Genomic DNA, 21,504 nt, shown 5'->3' on the forward strand with positions numbered 1-21,504 from the left:
GTTCAGAGCCGCTGCCTGCTGCCATGTGGTCGGCCGGCGGTTCTCCAAGTTTGTTTAGTGATCTTAAAAATAAAAAAAGGAAATAAATCCTCCAGAGACCACATAGAGGTGACTGTATCAAATTGCAGAGTGAATGGGAATGCTAAAGGTACAATCGACCATTTAGACTTTCCTCTGAGGTTGAGACGTTTCGAGATCAATTTTCAATTCTAGAAAGTGGAAGAGGTTAAACAATTTATTAAAATCTATGAACGTGTTTGCTTTTAGAATAGTCTGTTTTATTATGCTCCTCTCCTTCCCCATCTTCTCCATTTCCCTAACTTGTGTCGGGAAGGAGCAGGGTTTATTGTTTTAGGCTTTTCTGAACATGCACCAGTATTTACACTGGATTGAAAGCATTTGCTTCCAATGAAAATCTTGTCTTAGATTACAACCCAGCAGTGTAATTTCCCTCCCAGATGGGAGTAAAGTAGCTGTATTTGCCTAAAAACAGTAGGAAGAACAAACTGTGCATTAAGCCAAGGCTGTTTTTGGCTTGAGCTAATGATGTAATAGAAACCTTTTATTCAGGAGAGGTCACTGCCAGGGACTGAAGGGGGTGATCTGGCTCCTGCTTGAAAGGTTTCTCCATTGTATCTACATAAGTCTTCACTTAAAAAATTCTGTTCCTAATGCTTCTGCTTTCATACAGCAGAAATAAACAGGAAAGGTTCTGGTGAGTGTTACACATGGAATGCAGAAAGCCTTCCTCTCCTAATGGAGTATATAATTCAGGTGCCCTCAAGGCACGCTTTCAGGAATTCTTTTGCCTGAGGTAATGGGAAGCTAAGGCTGCTTTAAGGCCTTGATTATCTATTGATGCACAAAGCTGGAAAAAAGTCATCTCCGCTGGATTATAGTAGATATTTCCATAAATTATCAATGAATTCTCTTCGAGGCAGGCACTAGGCATTGCCTGCTAAATTAATCTGAAGGGGTTTGGAGACAGATAGAAAGGCTATTTTTTTTTTAAGGTGGAAAACAATCATGGAGAGGTGGTAAAAAACTGTCATTAGGTTAGAAGCTTTTCATTTTTAATCAATGATCAAGTAATATGTTTCTTTTCCTCGGTTACCTTTTGCATATTGAGAGTGGATTAGCCCATTGAAATTTTAAATGCTGTTGAGTTGGTTTCTTTTCTCATGTTTCTTTAATGAATTGTTATTTTATATGGTGAATTGCTTCTCTGAATAAAAAGCCTCTTTAAATACTGGACTTTCAAGGAATTTATTAGGCAAATCCAAGGGGACTCCTTATAAAACACTTGGCTATGCAAATAACGAGTTTGGTGGGGTGGAAGGGACACTGATTTAGGGGTGCGGGTGTCTGGTCGGGCACAGGTGGGCCAGTCCCATCCCTGCTGCGTGACCTTGGGTAAGTCACCCACCAGAATACAAGCACTTTCCTCACTGGTACGGTGAGGGTTTTGGAACTATGGTCTATGTGATCTTTTCCACTGAGAACACAGCAATGATTCTGTGGAGCTTTAACAACTATATGGATTTTAAATATAATAAAAGTTTGCTTTTTAAAATTAATAAAAATCCCACTCTGAAAAGTTCTGCAAAAGTTTTGTATTTGCAGCACATGCTGTAATCATAGCAGAAATGTTGAAACTAGTCTGTTCCTCACCCAACAAGAGTTTTTAAACTTTACCTCAATACAAGTTAAGGTAGTTTGGGGGCAATTTTCTTTGTTGGGGGAGGGAGATGGGGGGGTGTCCTGAGGGAGTTGTTAAGAACAATTGATTAATGGCAACATAATTACTAAAGATTAGGCTGAAATAACTGAATCAAAGTAGAGAATTCTTTGCATATGTAGTGTATTTAGGTAACAGAAATAAGGAATACGAAATAAGAAATTCACAGAGTGATGTAACTGAATCTGAGGCTAGTTCCAATGTACAGTGACCAGGAAAATTGTTTTGCCAAAGGACCTCATTGTTTGGGCCTGTAGACTGCTCTCTAGTGACTTCCATAACCCAGGGAACATGCTCTCAGGTGCATGTCTTGCCTCAATTCAGAGCCTTATTGCTGTAGCAATTCTTCCTAGGCCAGACCAACCTATCCCTTTCTGAAAGTTGGTAGCTTCCCCCAAGAGCAGGGGCAGCAGGTAGGAAGGCACATTTGATAGAAGATAAGCTCCTTTTTAGTGTAGTGAGTTCAGTCCACTCTCGTTCCCTTTGAACTTTTGTGTCCAAACCAAGGTAGTTAGTTTCCACTTGTGCCTTATGACTTGTTTTGGACAGTGTGATTACATGGGCTGAAATTTCATTTTTTTTTTTGTCTTATTAAACATGACATTGTAAAAGGAATCCTACATCTTTAATTTTATTTTGTCACAGAGCCAGAATATTTTCTAGAAGAAGCAACGTAAATGTTATGGCAAAAATCAATGGAAAAATAGGATCCGATATTCAAGAAACAGATGATTTGTCAACAGATGATTTTGCAATGAGAAAAAATGAAATCTAGAAGAAACTTTAGAAACTTCCTGGATTTTTAGGATAATACAATTCCCACTGACTATTAATTTAACATCACTTTATTTGACTTACATAGTAATCATTTCCTAATTAAAAAACTATTTCAGGAGTTTTGCCCTTCCTAAACTTGATGCTCTCTTTTTATGACAAGAAAAATTACATTCTATTTGAAGCATTCCTATGTCAAACTGCTTAGATGATGGATTACCTACCATTTCCATGGCCTACTTTAGTCTTAAGATAGATCACTTGTGGAAATAGTTGATATCTTGAATGCATCTTCTCACATGTTGACCACATCAACGACTATATGTGAGGTTTGAATACCCAGGCATTGGCCTCTGCCAATGGCGGCCACTATATTTAACTCCCCACTAGGAGTTATGCTTAGCATGTCTCAACTCTACACATCTGAATAATGACCATGGCAACAAAGCTACTAAAGAGATTGGCTATTTCCCTTCATTCCCTTTGACTTTCCCCACTGTTCTTTGGAAGAAGTTCCTTAGACCTGACTACTTTTGAGTCTAGGCCTTGTTTTTCTCTTTGTTTTGGAAAAAAAAAAAAAAAGTACCAAATAAACTATTAATCATTTATATTGCTCTTTTGGTTTTGTTTATATCCAAAGGCATTCTATTTGAATAAAGCATGTCAAGGTAGCATCAGTCAAAATTTGATTCACTATGTTTGCAGGTGATGGCTTGGACAACAGTGTAGCTTCCCCCAGCACAGGTGACGATGATGATCCAGATAAGGACAAAAAGCGTCACAAAAAGCGTGGCATCTTTCCCAAAGTAGCCACAAATATCATGAGGGCGTGGCTGTTCCAGCATCTAACAGTAAGTGGATTCTAAATGACATATGTAAACTAAATATGGACAATGAACCAGTTGTGATAGAAAGACAAGGGGGGGTGGAAATGATCCCTCTGCACTTGGAATATTTCATAAATCGCTGTGTCCCCCTAGTTCTTACAAAAGTGCTAGCACTTATTTCCTAGATACTTACCCCAAATGAGGAGTTTTATTTGCAGTTCACTATTGCAATTTTGTTAACTGTAAGTTACAAGGTTTAGGAGTTCATGTGACTTGTGATTTTAAGTATGTATGCTAATGATGTTGCTTTTCTCAGTGTGATTCTTAGGTACTTAGAACCGAGTCTTACTAAGAAGAAAGTTTAGACAAACCCCAAAGGGAAGGACTTAATTTCTTCTAATGCTTTAGTGGACCTTTATAGTGAATGGTCCGAAAAAGTTTAAATCTTGTTGCAATGGCAAGATGCTCACATAATTTGCTTTTAAGTGGTTTGAGTGCACTTGGTTGCCATTACAAAACATTCATCTGAGTCACGGCTGCACAGTGAAAGTGGTCCCTGTACTTAGAACTGTAAAGGAAAACAGCAATATAGAGTCAGCTCTTCCTGTGTAGTCCCCTGTGACTTTTCAAGCAGAGTAACAGTTTATATTGTCTGTGTGAGTATTGCTGTTTTCACTGCAGGAATTCTCCTGGAGATGTGAGAAACTGGAGATTTGGGGCTTTATGCCACCAAGGGATTTGTTTTGTTTGCTTATTGTTCTGAATGAATTTCATGTTCAAAATATTTATAATCATAATATTGTGGTGGATATTTTTGTAAGTGCATACTGATTTAATGACATCTAAGGAAGAAGACAAAATGAAAATTTATGGATAAAATAATATTTTAGAAATCAGCAAAATTGTTGGTGAGGGAGACATTCAATGTTAGGGACAAAGGTTGAATTTAAACAGGTCATAGCCTAGCCTAGCCTAAGATGAATCAATGTTAACCATCTTGGCTTTTTAAGAACAATTTCAGGAGCAAACTTTTTATGTGACTCTGTTTAGCATAGTTGGCTTTTCTTGAAGTTATTTATTTTTCTTAAGTATTAAAGTTAATTCTGCATTGTCACAAACGTATCCAGGTCTGTTGACCCTCACACCCTTGCCCCCTTTCAGGGCCGTGTTCCTCGGTGATTTGTACCGTTACAGGGGGACACACAGGGGCTGTCGAAGGCCATGCTGGTTGCTCCTCTGCATAGAGGCTGCGCCTCCGTTAACACTCCAGGGTATAAGTTAATCCAGAATTTCCAGTGTCTGTGAATAAAATAAAAACAGAGCAGCAGGAGTAACTAAAGAAATAGTTTCCTTCCTCTCTTCTAACCATTGTGATTCCAAATAGCAACTAGACTACACTGCCGGTTTTGGAATCAGCTGTGGAGCTTGGTTCATGCTGGTAGACAGTTGAAGACTTAGACTGTGGAACTGATTTTAACATCATATTAGGTCTACCTGAAACCCACTTCAAGTGCCATTACTTAGCTGACACTTGTTACATATGTGTGGATAGTTTGCGATCTATCTGCCTCGTACAAGTTTGCTACTGGGGATTATCAACCACTACGGAAGGGTGGGGGGAAGGGCGAGGGTCTGGAGGGCGTAGCGGGCATAGCATGAAGAATAAACAGCAGGAGGTACGAAGTGCCAATTGGTCAAAGGTGCTGATGCAACCATGCTGACATTTCATCACTGGAGCTGACCAGCTAACCAGATCTGGAGGATGAGTGGGGGGGCGGGGGAAGAAGGGACAAAACCAGGTGAACCCTGCAGTTACAACCAGTCTGTTTCCTATACTGACAGAAAAAAGTGAATGGATTTCGTGAGCTTCCATCTCAATCTGCAAAGGAGCTTTGGCTTTACTTGAAGCTGAGGTGCCCCTGAATAAAATATAATCAAATATTGGTTCAGACAGAATCAGGAGAGAGAGGAGCAAGTTCTTTTATTCATCCACCAGACTTCCTGGTTTTCTAGGTCATATCCTTGTGAAGAACCTTGCAGAGAGCTATGTTATCTTCTTACAACGAAACAAAACAAAAAAGTCCTTAACAGCCAGCAAGATTTTACCTGCATTGCAATGCTTTTTGTGGTCCATAGGTTATTTGGGCAATGGCAATAGAAATTATTGATAAACTTCCTGATTTCTTGAGGTCTGGCTAATTTCCCTCAGTTTGGGGGTCTGTGCTGGCCTGTACCACTACCCTGGAAGGGGAAACCCACTTGTCCATGTCTCCCTGGCTTTCTATGAATGCTCACAGAAGTTGCCTTGTGGTTTCCATTGGACATTCCCACCCACGTTCCCCACTCCAGTGCCATGTGCTCACACAAAAATATGGATGCTGGTAACCATCTCTAAAAAGCAAATGTCTCATAATATCATGTAAAAATCAAAGGAGATATATTCAAATTTTCTCCCTTTTTCCTTCCCCCAATGAAAAAGATTCCCTTCCCTCTTCTCCAATTGCAAGAGCAGATAGATCTCCAGTTACCAGGAACACCCGTCTCTGTGTCTTGTCATACTTCTTGAAGAAATCCACAGACTGCTTAGGTAATGCTTATAGTCAGGAGCTGAAAATAATAAATTCTATGGAAAAACCTCTAAAGAGTTTTGTTATTTGTCCAAATGTAAGTAAGAGTGACATTTACATACTAGTCTTGTTGCAACTTTTTTCAAGTTCTAAAAGTTCTTTAGGGATGCACACAAATGACAGTCATTTGGCAGACAGGACAAATTTTAAATGAACACATTCTTTAAAAAACAATTTTTTTTAATGTTTATTTATTTTTGAGAGAAAGACACAGACAGAGCACGAGCGGGGAAGGGACAGAGAGAAAGGGAGACACGGAATCTGAAGCAAGCTCTGAGCTGTCGGCGCAGAGCCCAACACGGGGCTGGAACTCATGAACCACAAGATCATGACCCAAAGTCAGAGACTTAACCAATTGAGCCACCCAGGCGCCCCTAAATGATCACATTCTTGCTATATGATTAATGCAGCTTATCTAGAAAATCCTGCCTGAAATCTTGCAAGATATAAAGGAGCAATTGAAACTCTGGCTAATTAAAATAATAGCAATAACAATTTATTAGCAAACTGTACAAACTAATCTTTTCAATGCCAAAGGGCATATTATAAGACCTCACACACCTCTTTGGAAGCAAATTGCTACTCCCCCCCCCCCCTTTTTTCAAATAAATGGATCAATCTTTTCATTGGGCTTATTCAGTTAACAACAGCAACAGCAACTACCTGCCTTTGAAAGGGCATTTGTGGGGCGCCTGGGTGGCGCAGTCGGTTAAGCGTCCGACTTCAGCCAGGTCACGATCTCGCGGTCCGTGAGTTCGAGCCCCGCATCGGGCTCTGGGCTGATGGCTCGGAGCCTGGAGCCTGTTTCCGATTCTGTGTCTCCCTCTCTCTCTGCCCCTCCCCCGTTCATGCTCTGTCTCTCTCTGTCCCAAAAATAAATAAAAAACCTTGAAAGGGCATTTGTGTGTTAGAGGAGTAGAAAAGGGCCTGAATAAAACAAAACAAAAACTTTCTGGATTTGCACCCCAGATGCATAAGAAAAATGTGCTGTTCTGTAGTTGTCCACAGGTAGATTTAATCAGCAGCACATTTTACTACCTGAAGAGAGAACTAAAGCTTCATTCTTGGACTCACAGTCTCTAGCAAGCTAAACTGGAAATAACTTGTATATGATGAAAATAATCAAAAAGGAAACGGATTTTAAACTTTGGTGCTTATGGGTAAAAGGAAATTTCAGTGATGCAAATTTCTACCTTAGTTTCAAGTTGAACATTTGCCAGTTTTGATAACTAAAGGAGGTCTCTCCAAAGAAACTGTTGCCTGGAATTGAAAAGAATGACTGACGTTATTTAGATAATAGGAGAGAATTAGAAAACAAAAGCATTTATTAATAGAAGTGCTTGCATTTGCCTGAAGACAAATTACTGCCAACAATTAAAAAATACTTAATATTTGAGTATGAGTCACTGTATATTGACAGTTCAGGGACATATGCTGCATCAAAGTTTCTTTTTCCCTTAAAGGCATTATTCCAACTACAAATATAACCTACTATGTCATAATGTTCCAACTGGATGTGTTTTGCCTATTGCTAGTTATTTCACTAGGTAGTGTTACAAAGATATGCCTAAGGGCCTAGTAGAAATGGGGAGAAGGAATAAACAAATACAATGTTTAAGGTAAAAATCAAGGTGCTTTTTGTTTTGTTTTGTTTTCCTACCCTAACATATTGCAGATTTAAATATAATCTAAATAGAAAAGCGGTTAATATGGTTCTTATTTAAAATATGCAGTGATATATTTTCCTGCATGGAGCTGCTGTGTATCCCAGGAATCTTGAAATTTAGGGAGAATGCAGGCTGTTAAAATAACACACCTGAGGGTTCAGGTGAAGCAACCATACAAGGGGTGACATATCTGGCATTGACTAGCAGGGGAGGTGACCCTGAAGGTGAATTGATTTTCATTCACATTCTCTTGGATTCCTTTCACTGATCTTTGGGATCCCATTGGTACTTCATAGAGACACTTTGTTTCTATGTCAGATACACATATTTTACACATGGTTTTGTTTCTTTTTGCGAACTTCTAGCCTGGAAAAACAATTTTATTTTTTTTTTTGGTCTGTGGCAAAATTATGTCTCGATTTCTGATTTATAAGGCTTTCCTCTCAATGTGGATAAAGCCAAAGTGAGAGGTTGTAGAATCTTCCAGGTTGAGAATGGCGTTTCCATAGAAACACTATTAGATGAAAAGTGCCCTGCGGGTCTGCCACTCTAAGGATGGAGTAAATGGAATTGAATTGGGAATTGAATGCTCTAGAAGAGACAGATGTTGTTTCATTGGTTTTGCTTTTGGTAACAAGATCTGTTGGCGACATCTTAGTGTCATATCTCTGCTTGCAGTTTTGGAAGAATTGTTCTCTAAACATTAGGAATTATTATTATACTGAAAAAGTGCTTCTCATTGGTATCCAGACAACCCATTCTGTTGATCAAGGCAAGTGAAAGGTCAAAAGGCAGACAGAAGGACCTGTAGGCAGGCAGGTAGGTAGGTAGTAGATGAAATTTGCTCCTCTCTTTCCATTTCTGTTTTTCTGTCCTTCACCTCTATACACTGATAGATTTAAGAGTAATTATTTCCATTGTGCTTAACCAGCTAGCATGATTCAGGTCAAATTAGTCCTAAGAAGACATTGGGGCAGGAAGACTATATTCTTGAACTCCTGCATAGACTGGGAGTCAGGGTAGTACAAAGTATTTGAGAAAGACAGTCCCTCCTTCAAACTAGTCCTAATTTATCTTTATGTTCATGTGCCTGACCTAAGGAAGGTGGTGTGTGGAGATAGCAACTTTGAGTCCTTCTTCACTGTGTGTTATCTGTAGATATATTATTAAATTAAGATTCTTGAAAACGAGTATGTAGGGGTGAGAAGATTTTTCTCCCCCTCAGATGTCCATGTACCTTATCAAAAATGAGCTCTGTTAAACCTAGGAGAATATCTATATAGTTATTACTTTTTCCCTTACATGTAGTTGCCAACTTCGTAGCCTTTAATAATGATGACAGGTCAGGGACGCCTGGGTGGTTCAGTTGGTTAAATGTCTGACTTTGGCTCAGGTCATGATCTCACGGTTCGTGAGTTTGAGCCCGCGTCGGGCTCCGCGCTGACAGCTCAGAGCCTGGAGCCTGCCTCGGATTCTGTGTCTCCCTCTCTCTCTGCCCCTCCCCTGCTTGTGCTCTTTCTCTCTGTGTCTCAAAAATAAGTAAACATTAAAAAAAAAATGATGATGGGTCAGAGGTAGGCTTTGCCAAAACTAACCCAGGTTTGATTACAAATCCCTCTAGCTTAATTTTAAAAGGTCTCTGCTATTTTGGAGATAGCATATTTCAACTTTGATTACATCGGACCCTATCTTTCAGCCAATTGGGAATCATCTCTCTCAGGAGGAAAAATGGAATAGATTATTTAATTACTTGGAGGTAATATTGGAATGCCCTAATTCTTCCACAATATATGTCATATAAACTCTTTTAATAATGAAGCGGGTGGTTTCTAGATTCTGGGGCAACTGCTTTTCTCTTTTTCTTAGCTGGTTATTGAAATCCTAATGGGATGGGTGATGAATTTTCTTAGGTCAGGTAAACTGAAAAGGCTACAGCTGGAATTCTTCACCCAGAAGAATCGGAGTTAATACTAATGATCATTGTGAATTAGAAGATCAAAGGCAAAGCATCAGCCTGTTCTCCAAGTCGTTGCCCCAGAGGCCATTAGTGACCTGGCAGAGCTCTCTCACAGCCTTCCACACACCTCCTTTCCCTTGTCCCAGCCTTTCTTCCCCATCATGGTTGTGCACTTCTGACCTGGGGTAATTACAGTCGGTTGATGAGGGGACATGGCGGGGGGGGCGGGGGTGGGGGGGACAATCAAAAGTAAAAACAAAAGTCCAACTTGAAAATTGCCCATTTATCCAGGTACATAGGACTCATAGCAAATGAGCTCTGACTGGGGCTGTATGTTATTTTGGGGATGTGACTGAGATTTTTGTGCTCAAATGTCACTGACGGTTGGTGCCTTATACAAGGGTCTTGTGTAGAGACTGACTGGCAGTTTGTCAGATTATGCCAAAATTTTCCTTTTGCTTCCAAGGGTAAGTTAAAAATACACTGTAGTTTGGTTCTCTGATATACTCTCAATCGGGCTAATTAAATAAAGGATTAGTTTCAAAACAAAAGTGCCCATATAAGCACAATTTATTAAGTCGGTGGTTGCAGATACACAGAACTGCTTGAACACTAGCCAGCCATTTGCACTTCAAAGCCTACATTGCCACCATGTCTTCTGATTTCTCTCCATGACCATATATTTTTGAAGGTGAAGTATCAGATTCAGTCAACAAGTATACAACCATTCCACCTCAGTTTACCTGAAGGATTAAAAGTGGGGCATTGCGTATGTATGTGTGGCCGTATTTTTTAAGCTAACTCAGTCTAATCCTTCAGAATTTCATAGAATATAAGCTTGACTTTTTACTTCCTCAATCTTTAAGGTTCCTAGTGAAGGTGCTTTGCTTTCAGGTATGAAGGTTTGATGGAGAGCAAATCAGTTAGTTTTGTCTCAGAAAGGATTCCAGTGTTTTGGTTGGGTTGGTTGGTTTTTCCAGTAGAAGTAAATCTATGTGTCTTGGAATTTAGGATACTTGATTTGACTTAACTGGAAGCATCCCCCATCACGTCCCAGTCTTCCTTATGGAAATGTAAGTGTCACTGTGTGTGCATGTATGTCCCTGCATATGTGGACGTTTTTCCGTGGGACGAATCTCTTGAGCCCCTGCTATCTGTACGAATCCCAGTGGGGAAAATGAATCCATTCCACTTTTTTCGATCCCCTGAATATTTATGATCAGGGCTCTCATTTTTCTGTTTTTGCCGTTGTGAGCGTATGCCAGGGGGTAACCAAAGAGTGGCCTGTTGCTCGGCTCATGGTCCAAGCTTACCTGTAATAACTGAATGCCATGAGGTAGCAGAAATTATTTTATTAAGGCTCCTAGGTGGCAATGATTGTGATTGTGTGGATTCACATCGAAATGACCGATACTGACAAGGGTGTTTCAATACTGCCTGTCCCTCTGTCTGCAAAGCTGTTGGCTCACCCTCTGTTGGCAAACAGAGGGTTTGCCTCTGTTGGCAAAGCTGGCTCACCTCAATGGACTTGATCCTCGCCCTAGCGTGTCAAGAGCAGGAGAGAGCCTTCAGGAACTCAGATAGGCACCAATTTCTTGATGGGCCTGTGGAGAGCCTCTGAGAGCAAAGGAATAGCTGAGTTATACCAGGCAGTTTTCTACATTTTAAAGACCTTTAGTCCTTGTTTTTTTCTTGCCATTACAAAACGCCTTCACTCAGTGAATTACAGCTCAGTGAGTGTGGGTCCCAATACACTTTGAACACTATAAAGAAGAGATAACGCCTTAAATAACTTGAAGCTATTAAACACGAACATCCTAAGTTAGGTGATAGGAGACACAAATTACTTGGTTTTATAATATACTGTTCAAAATATTCCGAAATAGAGACCTTTGGTTTGACTGAAATAACTACTTGTACTGGAATGTCCTCTTGGTATTTGCTGTTAAGAAAAAAAAGGGACAATGTATATGAACTTAACCTGTTATGTGTCTTTGCTTTTCTGTTCTTAATATTCTGTGGTCAGTTTTCTTCTATTTTCACATTGACTTTGGTGCTAGCATCCCTACAGAGCCCATATGCTCTCCCATGACATGAGTGACCTCTGAGAATTCAGTGTCTTAGGAAGTTCTTGGGACACCCAGGGGCCAGGTCTATTAGCAGGAACACTCATCATAAGAAAGATCGAGTAGAGATCATTTCTATTGCAGGTGATAGAAGTTTGGGAATAATTCTTATTATGTAAAGAAAAGCCAGGTTTCAAACTTCTTGGGGGAGAAACTCTACCAAAAAATGAATTGATTTTATGTTTAAAAATAAATGAAATTATCTCCTGCTGATGACAGAATGTTACATTTATCATTCGTTTTTTTTTTTTTTAATGATTTTTATTTATTTTTTGAGAGAGAGAGCAAAAGCATGAGCAGGGGAGGGGCAGAGAGAGCGGGGGACAGAGGATCCAAAGTGGGCTCCATGCTGACAGCAGCAAGCCCAATATGGGGGTTGAACTCACAAACCATCATGTCATGACCTGAGCCCAAGTCCAACACTCAACCCACTGAGCCACCCAGGCAGCCCTATCATTCATTTTACTAAAAATGATCTATTAGGGGCTCCTGGGTGGCTCAGTCGATTAAGCATCCAACTCTTGATTTCAGTTCATGTCATGATCTCATGGTTAGTGAGATCGAGCCCCATGTTGGGCTCTGCACTGAGAGCACAGAGCCTGCTTGGGATTCTCTCTCTCCGTCCCTCCTCCACCGCCCCCCTCTTCCCTGCCCCTCAAAAAATAAATAAATAAATAAAATAAAATAAAATAAAATAAAATAAAAATGATCTATCAATTGCTTGGCTGTTTTGACACTGGATCCTTCTGCCCTGTTAACAGCTGAAGAAAAACAGTGATCAAAAGGCTAAATAAAATCATAATATGTATCTCTCTGGTGCTTTGTAGTTTAATATTTTCACGTACATTGGATTCTAAAGATAATCCTATAAGGTAGCAAGATGACAAAAATGAAGTTTAGAGAAGTTAATGATTTTTCTCAAGGGCAAAAGCTAGGACCTGGCTGAGCTGGAACCAGAATCTCCTGACTTGAATTTCCATGTGCTTTCCACCACGTTGCCTCTCAAATACAGAGCAAACCAAATTGCACTGTGGAAGTTCAAAGGTGTAATTATAATCTCGTTCCATGAACTAGCTAATTAGTATTTTTAAAAATAAAAATAGGAGCCAGAGGGTTTGGCATAAAACTTCATAATGCAGTCTGATGGTTATTGGTAACTACAGATCAAGGATGGTCCTTTCCTATCTGGATTCTTTTTCCAAACATTTCTGCCCGTAAAAAAGGCACAGCTAGAGCTGTCGATATTTTGTGCATCTGTAATAATTTATGCATTGTTAGAATTTCAGATTTTAAACATTAGCTGTTCTTCCTTCCTTATGGAAATATGTAAATCTCTCCCCTTGTATCACTAACAATGTCTGATAGTAGTTTGGGGGGTGAGGAATCTCTCCTCATGCAAATCCTAACTCAACCTTCTAACACAGAATTTAGCTCCTTGAAGATTTTTTGCTCATCACGTGTCCAGGACGCCAAAGAGCTATGTCTTTAATTTGCTTTATGGAGATCTGGGAAGCTGCTCTGCAGTCCCGATTACTCTTGAAACTACAATCCAACTGTCGTTTCTCAGCAAAGAAGGCTGATAAACCCTTGAGAGTGAAGCCACTGCTCTGGGCTATGACACTGAGGTCTGATCATTTTAAAGCTAGTAATAACCAGAATCCTAAAATTCTTATGAATAAAATGTAATTTTAGTAATGTTTCCATAAACAGTGGTAATGGTGGCATTTTAGTAGGCAGTGACATTAGTCACATCGAAATTGCACCACATTGGCTTTTAAATTACTCCACCTGTCTGTGTGAATAGAATTTTCAGTGTAAAAGCAGAGAGACAGCTGCTGCTAATGTCTTCTTCTCCCTGCGCAGATAATGCTGGCAAATCTACATGCATAAAGGACTGGTTTGTGATGTAAAACGGTACCTGACCCTGCCGGCTCCGCTCCACAAAGAAATACCTTTAATTACCAGTGGCCGTGTTTAGTTGTTGATATACCAATGTCAGCTTCCAGGGCTGTGACCTCAGGTTCACTCCCTGTAGTAATGTCACCCACCGTAAGCTCTTTTTCTTCCACCCACATCCGTAGTGAGATGGGTGAGCACTTGCCTTGATGTGTTTCAGAATCACGTAAGGCATTAAGACTTAAAAGGAAAACACCTAATACTGTGTAAACTTGATTGATGATCTCTCTGTTTGAGAACTTTTAAAGATTAGTGGAATCTGGTTCCTTCTTCGTAGCCAGGATGGAACTATGTAGTATACTGTTTATACTTTCAAAGGGCTTAGCATCATTCATCCAGTATAAATACATGTCCTCATATGAGGATCATAGCCAGGCAGAAAGGGCAAAGAACAGAGGGGCTTGAGAATATCATTTTTTTTTTTTTTTTTTTTTTTTTTTTTTTTGCTACGTGCCCATGTTTCCTGTTGACCTATGATGACGCTTACTTTCTGGAGAAGCCTATTTGTTTTTGGCCTTTTGGTTATGGTCTATTGTAGCAGCTACATCAAAATAGGAATGGGCCAGCCAAGGGGAATCTTCCTGTGTGAGGTCCCTGTGGCCAACAACGTATTTGGTGAAATGGTAGGTAGGAGATGTACTTGTCTGGCTCATTTGCAAGGCATTCTTTTTGACTTCTTTCACACAACTGGTGTTTTCGTGTTTAATTTAACAAGGAATGAGTAGTAAATGAAAGCTGCTGCCTGAAATCCCACTGTGAGCGTGTTTTGCACTTGGCTCCCCAGTGACAAGGCAATTTGTGAAATTATGTGATGGAGTAATTAGATGAAGCCAGGGCTCCTGATTGTTGCCATGCATATGTGGCGAGGGTTTGCTGGGAAGAAGGAGGGGGAGAAAGAAATAGATTATTACCCTGGCAAGTTGGCTCAAAGCTTCTTCATTTATTTGTAAACAGAATATTTAGTGACCGCATAGGAAGTAGCTGTAATCACCAGCTCATAAAGAAACCACAGCAGAGCTTTTGAATTTTTGCAGAGTGCTCATGTAAAATTTAAGCTGGGAGGCAGAATCCCTGTTAATGTAATTAGGATCTAATTTACCACCCTTTGCACACAGATGTAATAATGTCTAGATATTTATTCTATCTTTAAGCACGTTACATATACCTCAGTGCAGCAGTTACTGAACAGAAACAGGTGTGAGCACTTTCCTAATTCGTTTTTACACTGTAAACACATAGCAATTTAAGGGAAATATTTACCAAAAACGAGGGGAAGGAATGTCTGCAAATGAGGCAGTAATGGACAGTTGCCCTTTATGTACTGATGGATTTCTCAATGGTTAAGTAAATTAAAGCAAATGCTAGAAAAATCAATAGGCCAGCATAGTCTTGGTTTTGCCTCATAGACTTCAGGACAGAATGACAGATGTGGTGTCTATGACCCATTTAAGTATTAATGCTTGAAAAACTGCCTCCGCATGCAAGGTTATAGGCTTAGAAACATTCTGCTATATTAAATTACAGACAATAATATTTTTAAGTATATGTGGAATTTATATGTTTCAGTTAGGTTGTCCTTATGTGTTGCATTTATACTGGAAGATTAGTTGCTTAGTTGCTGCAGTAGCATCATAAATCAGTTTTGAGCGTTCCCACATGGAAACATCTTCATAAGGCTGTCGTTGGAAGGTGAGGACGATGTTATACCGAGCTTCCGTGTATGGAGAAGTGAGTATGCTCGGTAACGCTCTATGTGGAAACCAAATTAGATTTAATTAAGGGGTAGATGCTCTGAGCCTTTGGAAGAATCTGTAAAACACCATTCAAATGTGGCATTATAATTCAGTTCATCTCTGGGGCTACAGATGCTATATTTTACATTTGAACTAACATGGCCAGCATGTCACGTAGGTTGACTGTCAAAGCGTGTGGCATTTTAGGGCTGTTCTGATGTTCTAAGAGGTAGGTATTAACCTCTGAGAAGACCAGGCTGGCCTTCGGGTAGCGCCACAGAGAGTTTCTTTTCTCATCCATTGTTCCCATTACCAACCGCAAGAGAAGTGATGTGAATATGGTCACATGTTGGTTTGTTGACCACTGGAGACAGGAGGGTGAGAAGAGATACAAGGCAAAATGTACTTGAGTACCGGCTTTAGGGAGCAAAGCTGGTTTTCACTACCAAATAAAGGAGAAGGTTGAAGTCATCACCTCGGTAATTTGGGGAGAAGGTGCCTTTTGTTGCAGTAAAAGAGTTGGGCTGGCTTGAGTGTCCTCTTTACCTTATGCTGAGTGAACTTAGACAATGATTTTCTTCCTTTGTGCCTCATGACAAAGCGGACAGGGTGCAGCCTGCCTCTGGGGTTTGAAACTCGGTATGCACAGGGGATGGATAGTGTGATAAACTAAATCATTGGACACATTGCTGGGTTGATACGATGAGGAGAAGTAGAATGATTGTTTAGATACTTAGTAGAAGGTATTTTCTTGATTTTAATTTTCATTCAGTATATAGCGTTAATATTCACGACATTCCTCTGAATCTGCATCAGGAGATGTAGCAATGTACACATTTGGAGATTTAACTGATATATAAAAAGTAATTTTTAAAAAATGGAAGTCTACCATCTAAAAAACCAGAAAGCGGAAATCGTTACAGAGCTAAATATTCTTTTGCTTCTTTTAAAGCTGTGCTTCTTAAACTTCAGTGTGCATTCAGATTATCTGGGGATCTGTTTTTATGTTCTATTTTTTTTATTTTTTGATGTTTACTTTTGAGACACAGAGCGTGAGCGGGGGAGGGGACAGAATCCAAAGCAGGCTCCAGGCTCTGAGCTGTCATCACAGAGTCTGACACGAGGCTCCAACCCACAGACTGTGAGATCGTGACCTGAACCGAAGTTGGACGCTCAACTGACTGAGCCACCCAGGTGCCTCAGCGGGGATCTGTTTTTAAATGAAGATTCTGGCTCAGTGGGGCTGGGCCTCATATTCTGCATTTTGAATAAGCTCCCATTTTGAGTACTGCTGGTGCTGGTCCACAGATCACACTTGCCATAGCAAGGATCTAAGGAACACAAGCAAGAGGACAGATTTTAAATGGAAAGATGATTCTTTATCTCCAGCTTTAATTTTTTTTAATGTTTTATTTTATTTTTGAGAGAGAGAGAGAGAGAGAGGAGAGAGGAGAGAGAGAGCAAGCAGAGGAGGGGCAGAGATAGAGGGAGAGAGAGGATCCAAAGCAGGCTGTGCACTGACAGCAGAGAGCCTGATGTAGGGCTCAAACCCAGGAACCGTGAGATCATAACCTGCACTGAAGTCAGGCGCTTAAGGGACTGAGCCACCCAGGTGCCCTCCATCTTTGATTTTTATAGATTTTTTTGCCTTTGATGTTGAAACTTCGCCCATTATTTTATCATGTAAATTGAATTGAAATGTTTTGTTTTTCTTCTGCAAACTTTCAAATCTTTTTCAGTGCGCAAGAACTTCCTTTTGAATATCAAAAAGTTTTTAAAAGATAGACTTTATTTTTTAGAGAGCTTTAGGTTCGTGGCAAAACTGAGGAGAAGGTACACAGATTTCCCATGTATCTTCCCTCCCCAACCCCCTCCACATGCAGAGCCTCTCCATTGTCAAAGTGGCCCCACCAGAGTGGTACTTTCCTTACAGTTGATGAACCTATATTTGACACACCATTATCACCCAAAGTCCAAAGTTAGGGCCCACTTTTGGTGTTGTATATTCTGTGGGTGAGAATAAATGGGTGACATGTATCCATCATTATAATTTCATACAGGATATAACTTCATACCCTGCCCTAAATAATTATCAGAGAGTTTTCATTGAGTCTCTCGAATACTCAGAAGGCTTCTGGTAGACCAAGGACTCTGTCAGTATACAGGCTTGTTCTTTTGGGCTTGTTGATAGTGGCCTTGTGTGTTCCGGAGGGTGAAACGGTAGTTCTGAAGGTTGAGCAGTACAGAATCTTGTCCTTCACCTCCCTCTGGCTTCAGTTGCCCTGGTGACAATGCGCCCTGATGGGTGTTATCATGGAGCAAGGGTGTGCTAGCTCCCAAATTCCTATTCTGGCCCCCTAGATCTGATAGCCTTTGTCAGGAAGAAAGGAACAGAGTTGCCAACTCAAGAAACAATACATACCTTTGAGGGCGAGGTATTCTTGTTTCTAGTAGTATTTGTCAACTTTGTTCCAGGAAATCCTTTCGTATTCCCACTGCCTTCTGTACTTTATCTGCCATGGGCACTGTCTGATTTCACACCATCCTGGAAGATGCATTTGTTTTCAAAAACAAGCATCTGTAAAGTATGTTCTCCCTAGTTTGGCTAAGATCTAAGGAATTATTATAAGGAGCACATACCTATTAATCATTGCTTAGCAGGTAGATTCTGTCACTCATTAGAGTTCACATGCTGGATGTAGTTTCTTGAAATTAGGTCATTTATTTTGGTCTAAGTCATTGAGGATCAAAGGTCATAAGGAATCCAAAAGCCATTAGTCAGGGTTCTTTTCTGGACCCCTTAGATGTCATTGTGTGAGTCACCCATGGCAGCCCCCGCCTGGCCTGCTGTCAGGGAGCTGGCAGGGTGCCTACTTTATTTCCAGTTTGCATAGATAAAAAGCAGAGCAGCTACTCTCAGAATCACTATAAAAATAAGCTTACATAAAATCTCCATTTGAAATACAGTATGTGTGTGCCCCTGCATGCTTTCTCTTATGGAAGCCATGGGACCTAGAAATCAAAATTAGGAAGAGAGGCATACATTTGATGGCACTGTGGATTATTCTTTGTTTTGGCGAAGGCATTTATAATTCAATGTGAATGTAGCGAAGACCAGATTTTCACAAAGAATCTTAGTGGCAGTCCAAGTGTTTTAATTTGTTAATGTAAAATAAAAATCAAAGCATCGTTTTAACTGTTGTCAAAAATATATATTGCTATCCCCTCTTGAAAATATCGAAGTACATTTGGCAGTAATGAGTTTACACGTATCAGGAGCAGTGGGTAAGAGATGTAGTCAAGTCAATTCATTTACTTTCCCCATTGAGCCCTGTGGGTCTCAGGCCCACACCTTGAAGTGAAAACATCATCAATTACCAAGCCGACAGGCGCCCAGGACTTACTCCCTGAAAGTGTTCATATTGGACCAGAAACCACGAGCACTCAGCAACATTCATCACTTCAGTGTTCAAGAGAGTGATTGAGTAAATGGTGGGGTGAATTTCCCAGGAAAAAAGGCCAAATACACATGCATGAAACAGCATATATTTGACGTTCCAGAAATCAAGCTATGAAACCAAGTATCCCATTTGATTTTAAAAGGTTATTAATTACGAAGGAGTTAGTTTGCATGTGATCCTACATTTAATAATTGTGCCCCATTTACAGATGGACCATTTTACAGAAGAAAATGGGATAGAAAAGGCTAAAGAGCCACCAGAGATCTTAGTGTACAATAGACTGGGAAAAAAAATTCAGAGCCCTAACTATAACCTGCTACATCTCTCTGCTTCCGTACCCTGACACTTCAATTTATGATCTGTTATTGCTCTTGAAATTGTCTGGAGTACACAGTTGACCAGATCTGATGAGAACTGAGGCAGAAGTCTGCCTGACCTCATCAAAGACATTGCTTTGCCACAGTCATTCAAAAGCGACCACAATGGCTCCATGACGCCATCAGAGCTGTGGGTTCCCTGCCATGGGTGCCACGCTAGAGCATGTGTGCCATGCTGTGGCTCTGACACCCGCACTGCAGCAAGAACAAGTGTGGGGTGGGGTGGGGGTGGGGGTGGTGCTGGCAGAGGTATGAATGCAGGGCCTCATCTAGGAATAGGTTGTTCGGTTTGTGCAGAGATGACTGGAGCAGCTTCCATGATGTGATGACCTAACCCTACCACACATCAGGAAAGAGCTACTTTCAAATGTGCCTGTTCTTTTTCCCCACTGTGAACAATGGCTAAACTTTAGGTCATATCTACCCTCATCTTCAAGTAACAATATCAATGGGTTCATGAAAGTTTTCTCCAAGTAAGTTCAAATGCTCTCTGAGTGCCTACTATGTGCAAGGAAGCATGCACATCCCGGAGCTTTCTAAGCTGCTTGAAAGGGGCATGGATCAAGTTGGTGGTGCGGGCTATAGAAAGCACTAGAGGGAGGAGAACATGAGGAGACAGTTCAGGTAAGAAGGCTGTGTTGCGGGACTGTAAAGAAATGGACGGGCAGAAGGTATTTCGGAGATCAGTCTGGAACCTCATAAATAGAACCGTTCATAGCTGGTACGTGTGTACCCACGCCACACTGAATGCCAGTGACGTGCCAAGGCGGGTCCTAGGAGCTGTCCGTCTTCGGTGCAATGTGTGTGGAGAATTTGCAAATAAAAAGTAATGGCTAAAAGTCAGTCTGTCTAGTATCATCACACACCAGCTCTTCGAAACAATGCCAGTGAGTCAGATACCCCTCCCTGCTGGGGCACACTGCTCCCACCCCAGCTTTACCTCAGTAGACCACTGCTAAGCACCTCCATCCTTTATCTCACTGAATTCCCACAATGACCCTCTAAAGGAGGTCCTGCTAGTCTCCTTATTTACCCGGTAAGAAAACCAAGGTTCAGGGAGATTAAACAACTTGCCTGAGGTAGCACAGTCAGAAGCGGCGGCTGGATTTGAACTCAAGCCTGTCTGACTCTCTTGGCTGTTTTCAGGACGACTCGTGAGTGGACATTTGATAAGGAAGAGCATCAAGGTGACTTCTCTGTTTCATGTTGGGTAATTAAGCAATCTGTTTGATGTCAGAAAAGAAGTCAGGAGGAGGAACTGGTTTCAGGGGAAAGGAAAGAGTTCAGCTTGGGATATGTTGCGGTTCTGGTGCCGGTGGGACACCCACATGGGCTGTATGGCCAATACTGGGAAATAGGATTGCTGGAGCTTTCTGAGTGCACAAGGCTTTGGTGTTTCCTCCACCAAAGCTAAAGGTGTGTATGGAGTCATGGATCCAGACAGTGCTAAAAGAGAGAAGGAGTTCAAAGATGGAATTTGGGTGGTGCCAGTTACAAAGGCTGTCTGGAGGAAAAAACCTAGAGGAAGAGACAGGAGCAAGCAGGGAGGTGTTCTGTCAAATGTGGAAGTGGGCCCAACTGATGTCTGGGATTCCGTCCAGCTCCAACACTTTAATATTCTAAGAAAAGGAAGAAAGGTACAATGATAAGAAGCCTAAGGGTCCCCAAGCAAATCCATCATGGCCCCCAAACTGGTTCCCTTTCCCTGCCATCCTCATCTCAGCATCACCATGAACCCAGAAGCTCCAACCAGGAACCTAAGAGTCACCCCTGAAATTGTGCTCTTCTTTCCCCTTCACAAGTAGTTGCTCACTCCCCGAGTTCTACCAATCCTCCTTCCCAAATGCTCTTCCATTCTCTCATCCCTTTCTAGGTCTGTTGCCCCTGCCTTGTCATCTCCTGCTTGCCTGTTTCCCTGATCAGCCTTCCTGCCAGTCAGTCTTTCTTATAAATAATCTCTTTTGGCCACCACAGCAATTTTTCTAAAATAAAACTTGGTCAGATCTCCCTCTCCTTAAAATCCTGTGGTATTTCTCTATGTCTTAGGATACAACATTCCTGGCATACCATTCGGGGACCCTCTGAGGTCCAGCACTGGCCCACTGAGCACCCGGGCTCCTCTCTTGCCCTTTCCATACGGGTTCCTCACACAATTGCTGCCGCCAAGCCTGAAGGCTTATATTTCCCGTCAGTGCTGAGCGGTCCTGTACTCTGTGCACCTGCGCATGCTGTTCTCTCATCTGGAATGAGTCGCCTCCATG

The 21,504-nt window shown here is 41.1% G+C and overlaps 1 protein-coding gene across 3 annotated transcripts in view; it reads left to right on the top strand.

Annotated features, from left to right (window-relative positions):
- MEIS1 (Meis homeobox 1) overlaps positions 1-21,504 on the top strand; it is a 137,587-nt gene that overhangs the window by 73,918 nt on the left and 42,165 nt on the right. For all 3 annotated transcript variants that reach the window (XM_053890751.1, XM_053890750.1, XM_053890752.1), the window contains exon 8: positions 3,218-3,363. In XM_053890751.1, the coding sequence (XP_053746726.1) occupies positions 3,218-3,363 (146 nt within the window). The remainder of the gene's footprint in view (positions 1-3,217; positions 3,364-21,504) is intronic.

This window comes from Panthera pardus, unplaced genomic scaffold (assembly GCF_024362965.1).
Source record: "Panthera pardus isolate Hobbes unplaced genomic scaffold, ASM2436296v1 HiC_scaffold_25, whole genome shotgun sequence".
NCBI lineage: Eukaryota > Metazoa > Chordata > Mammalia > Carnivora > Felidae > Panthera > Panthera pardus.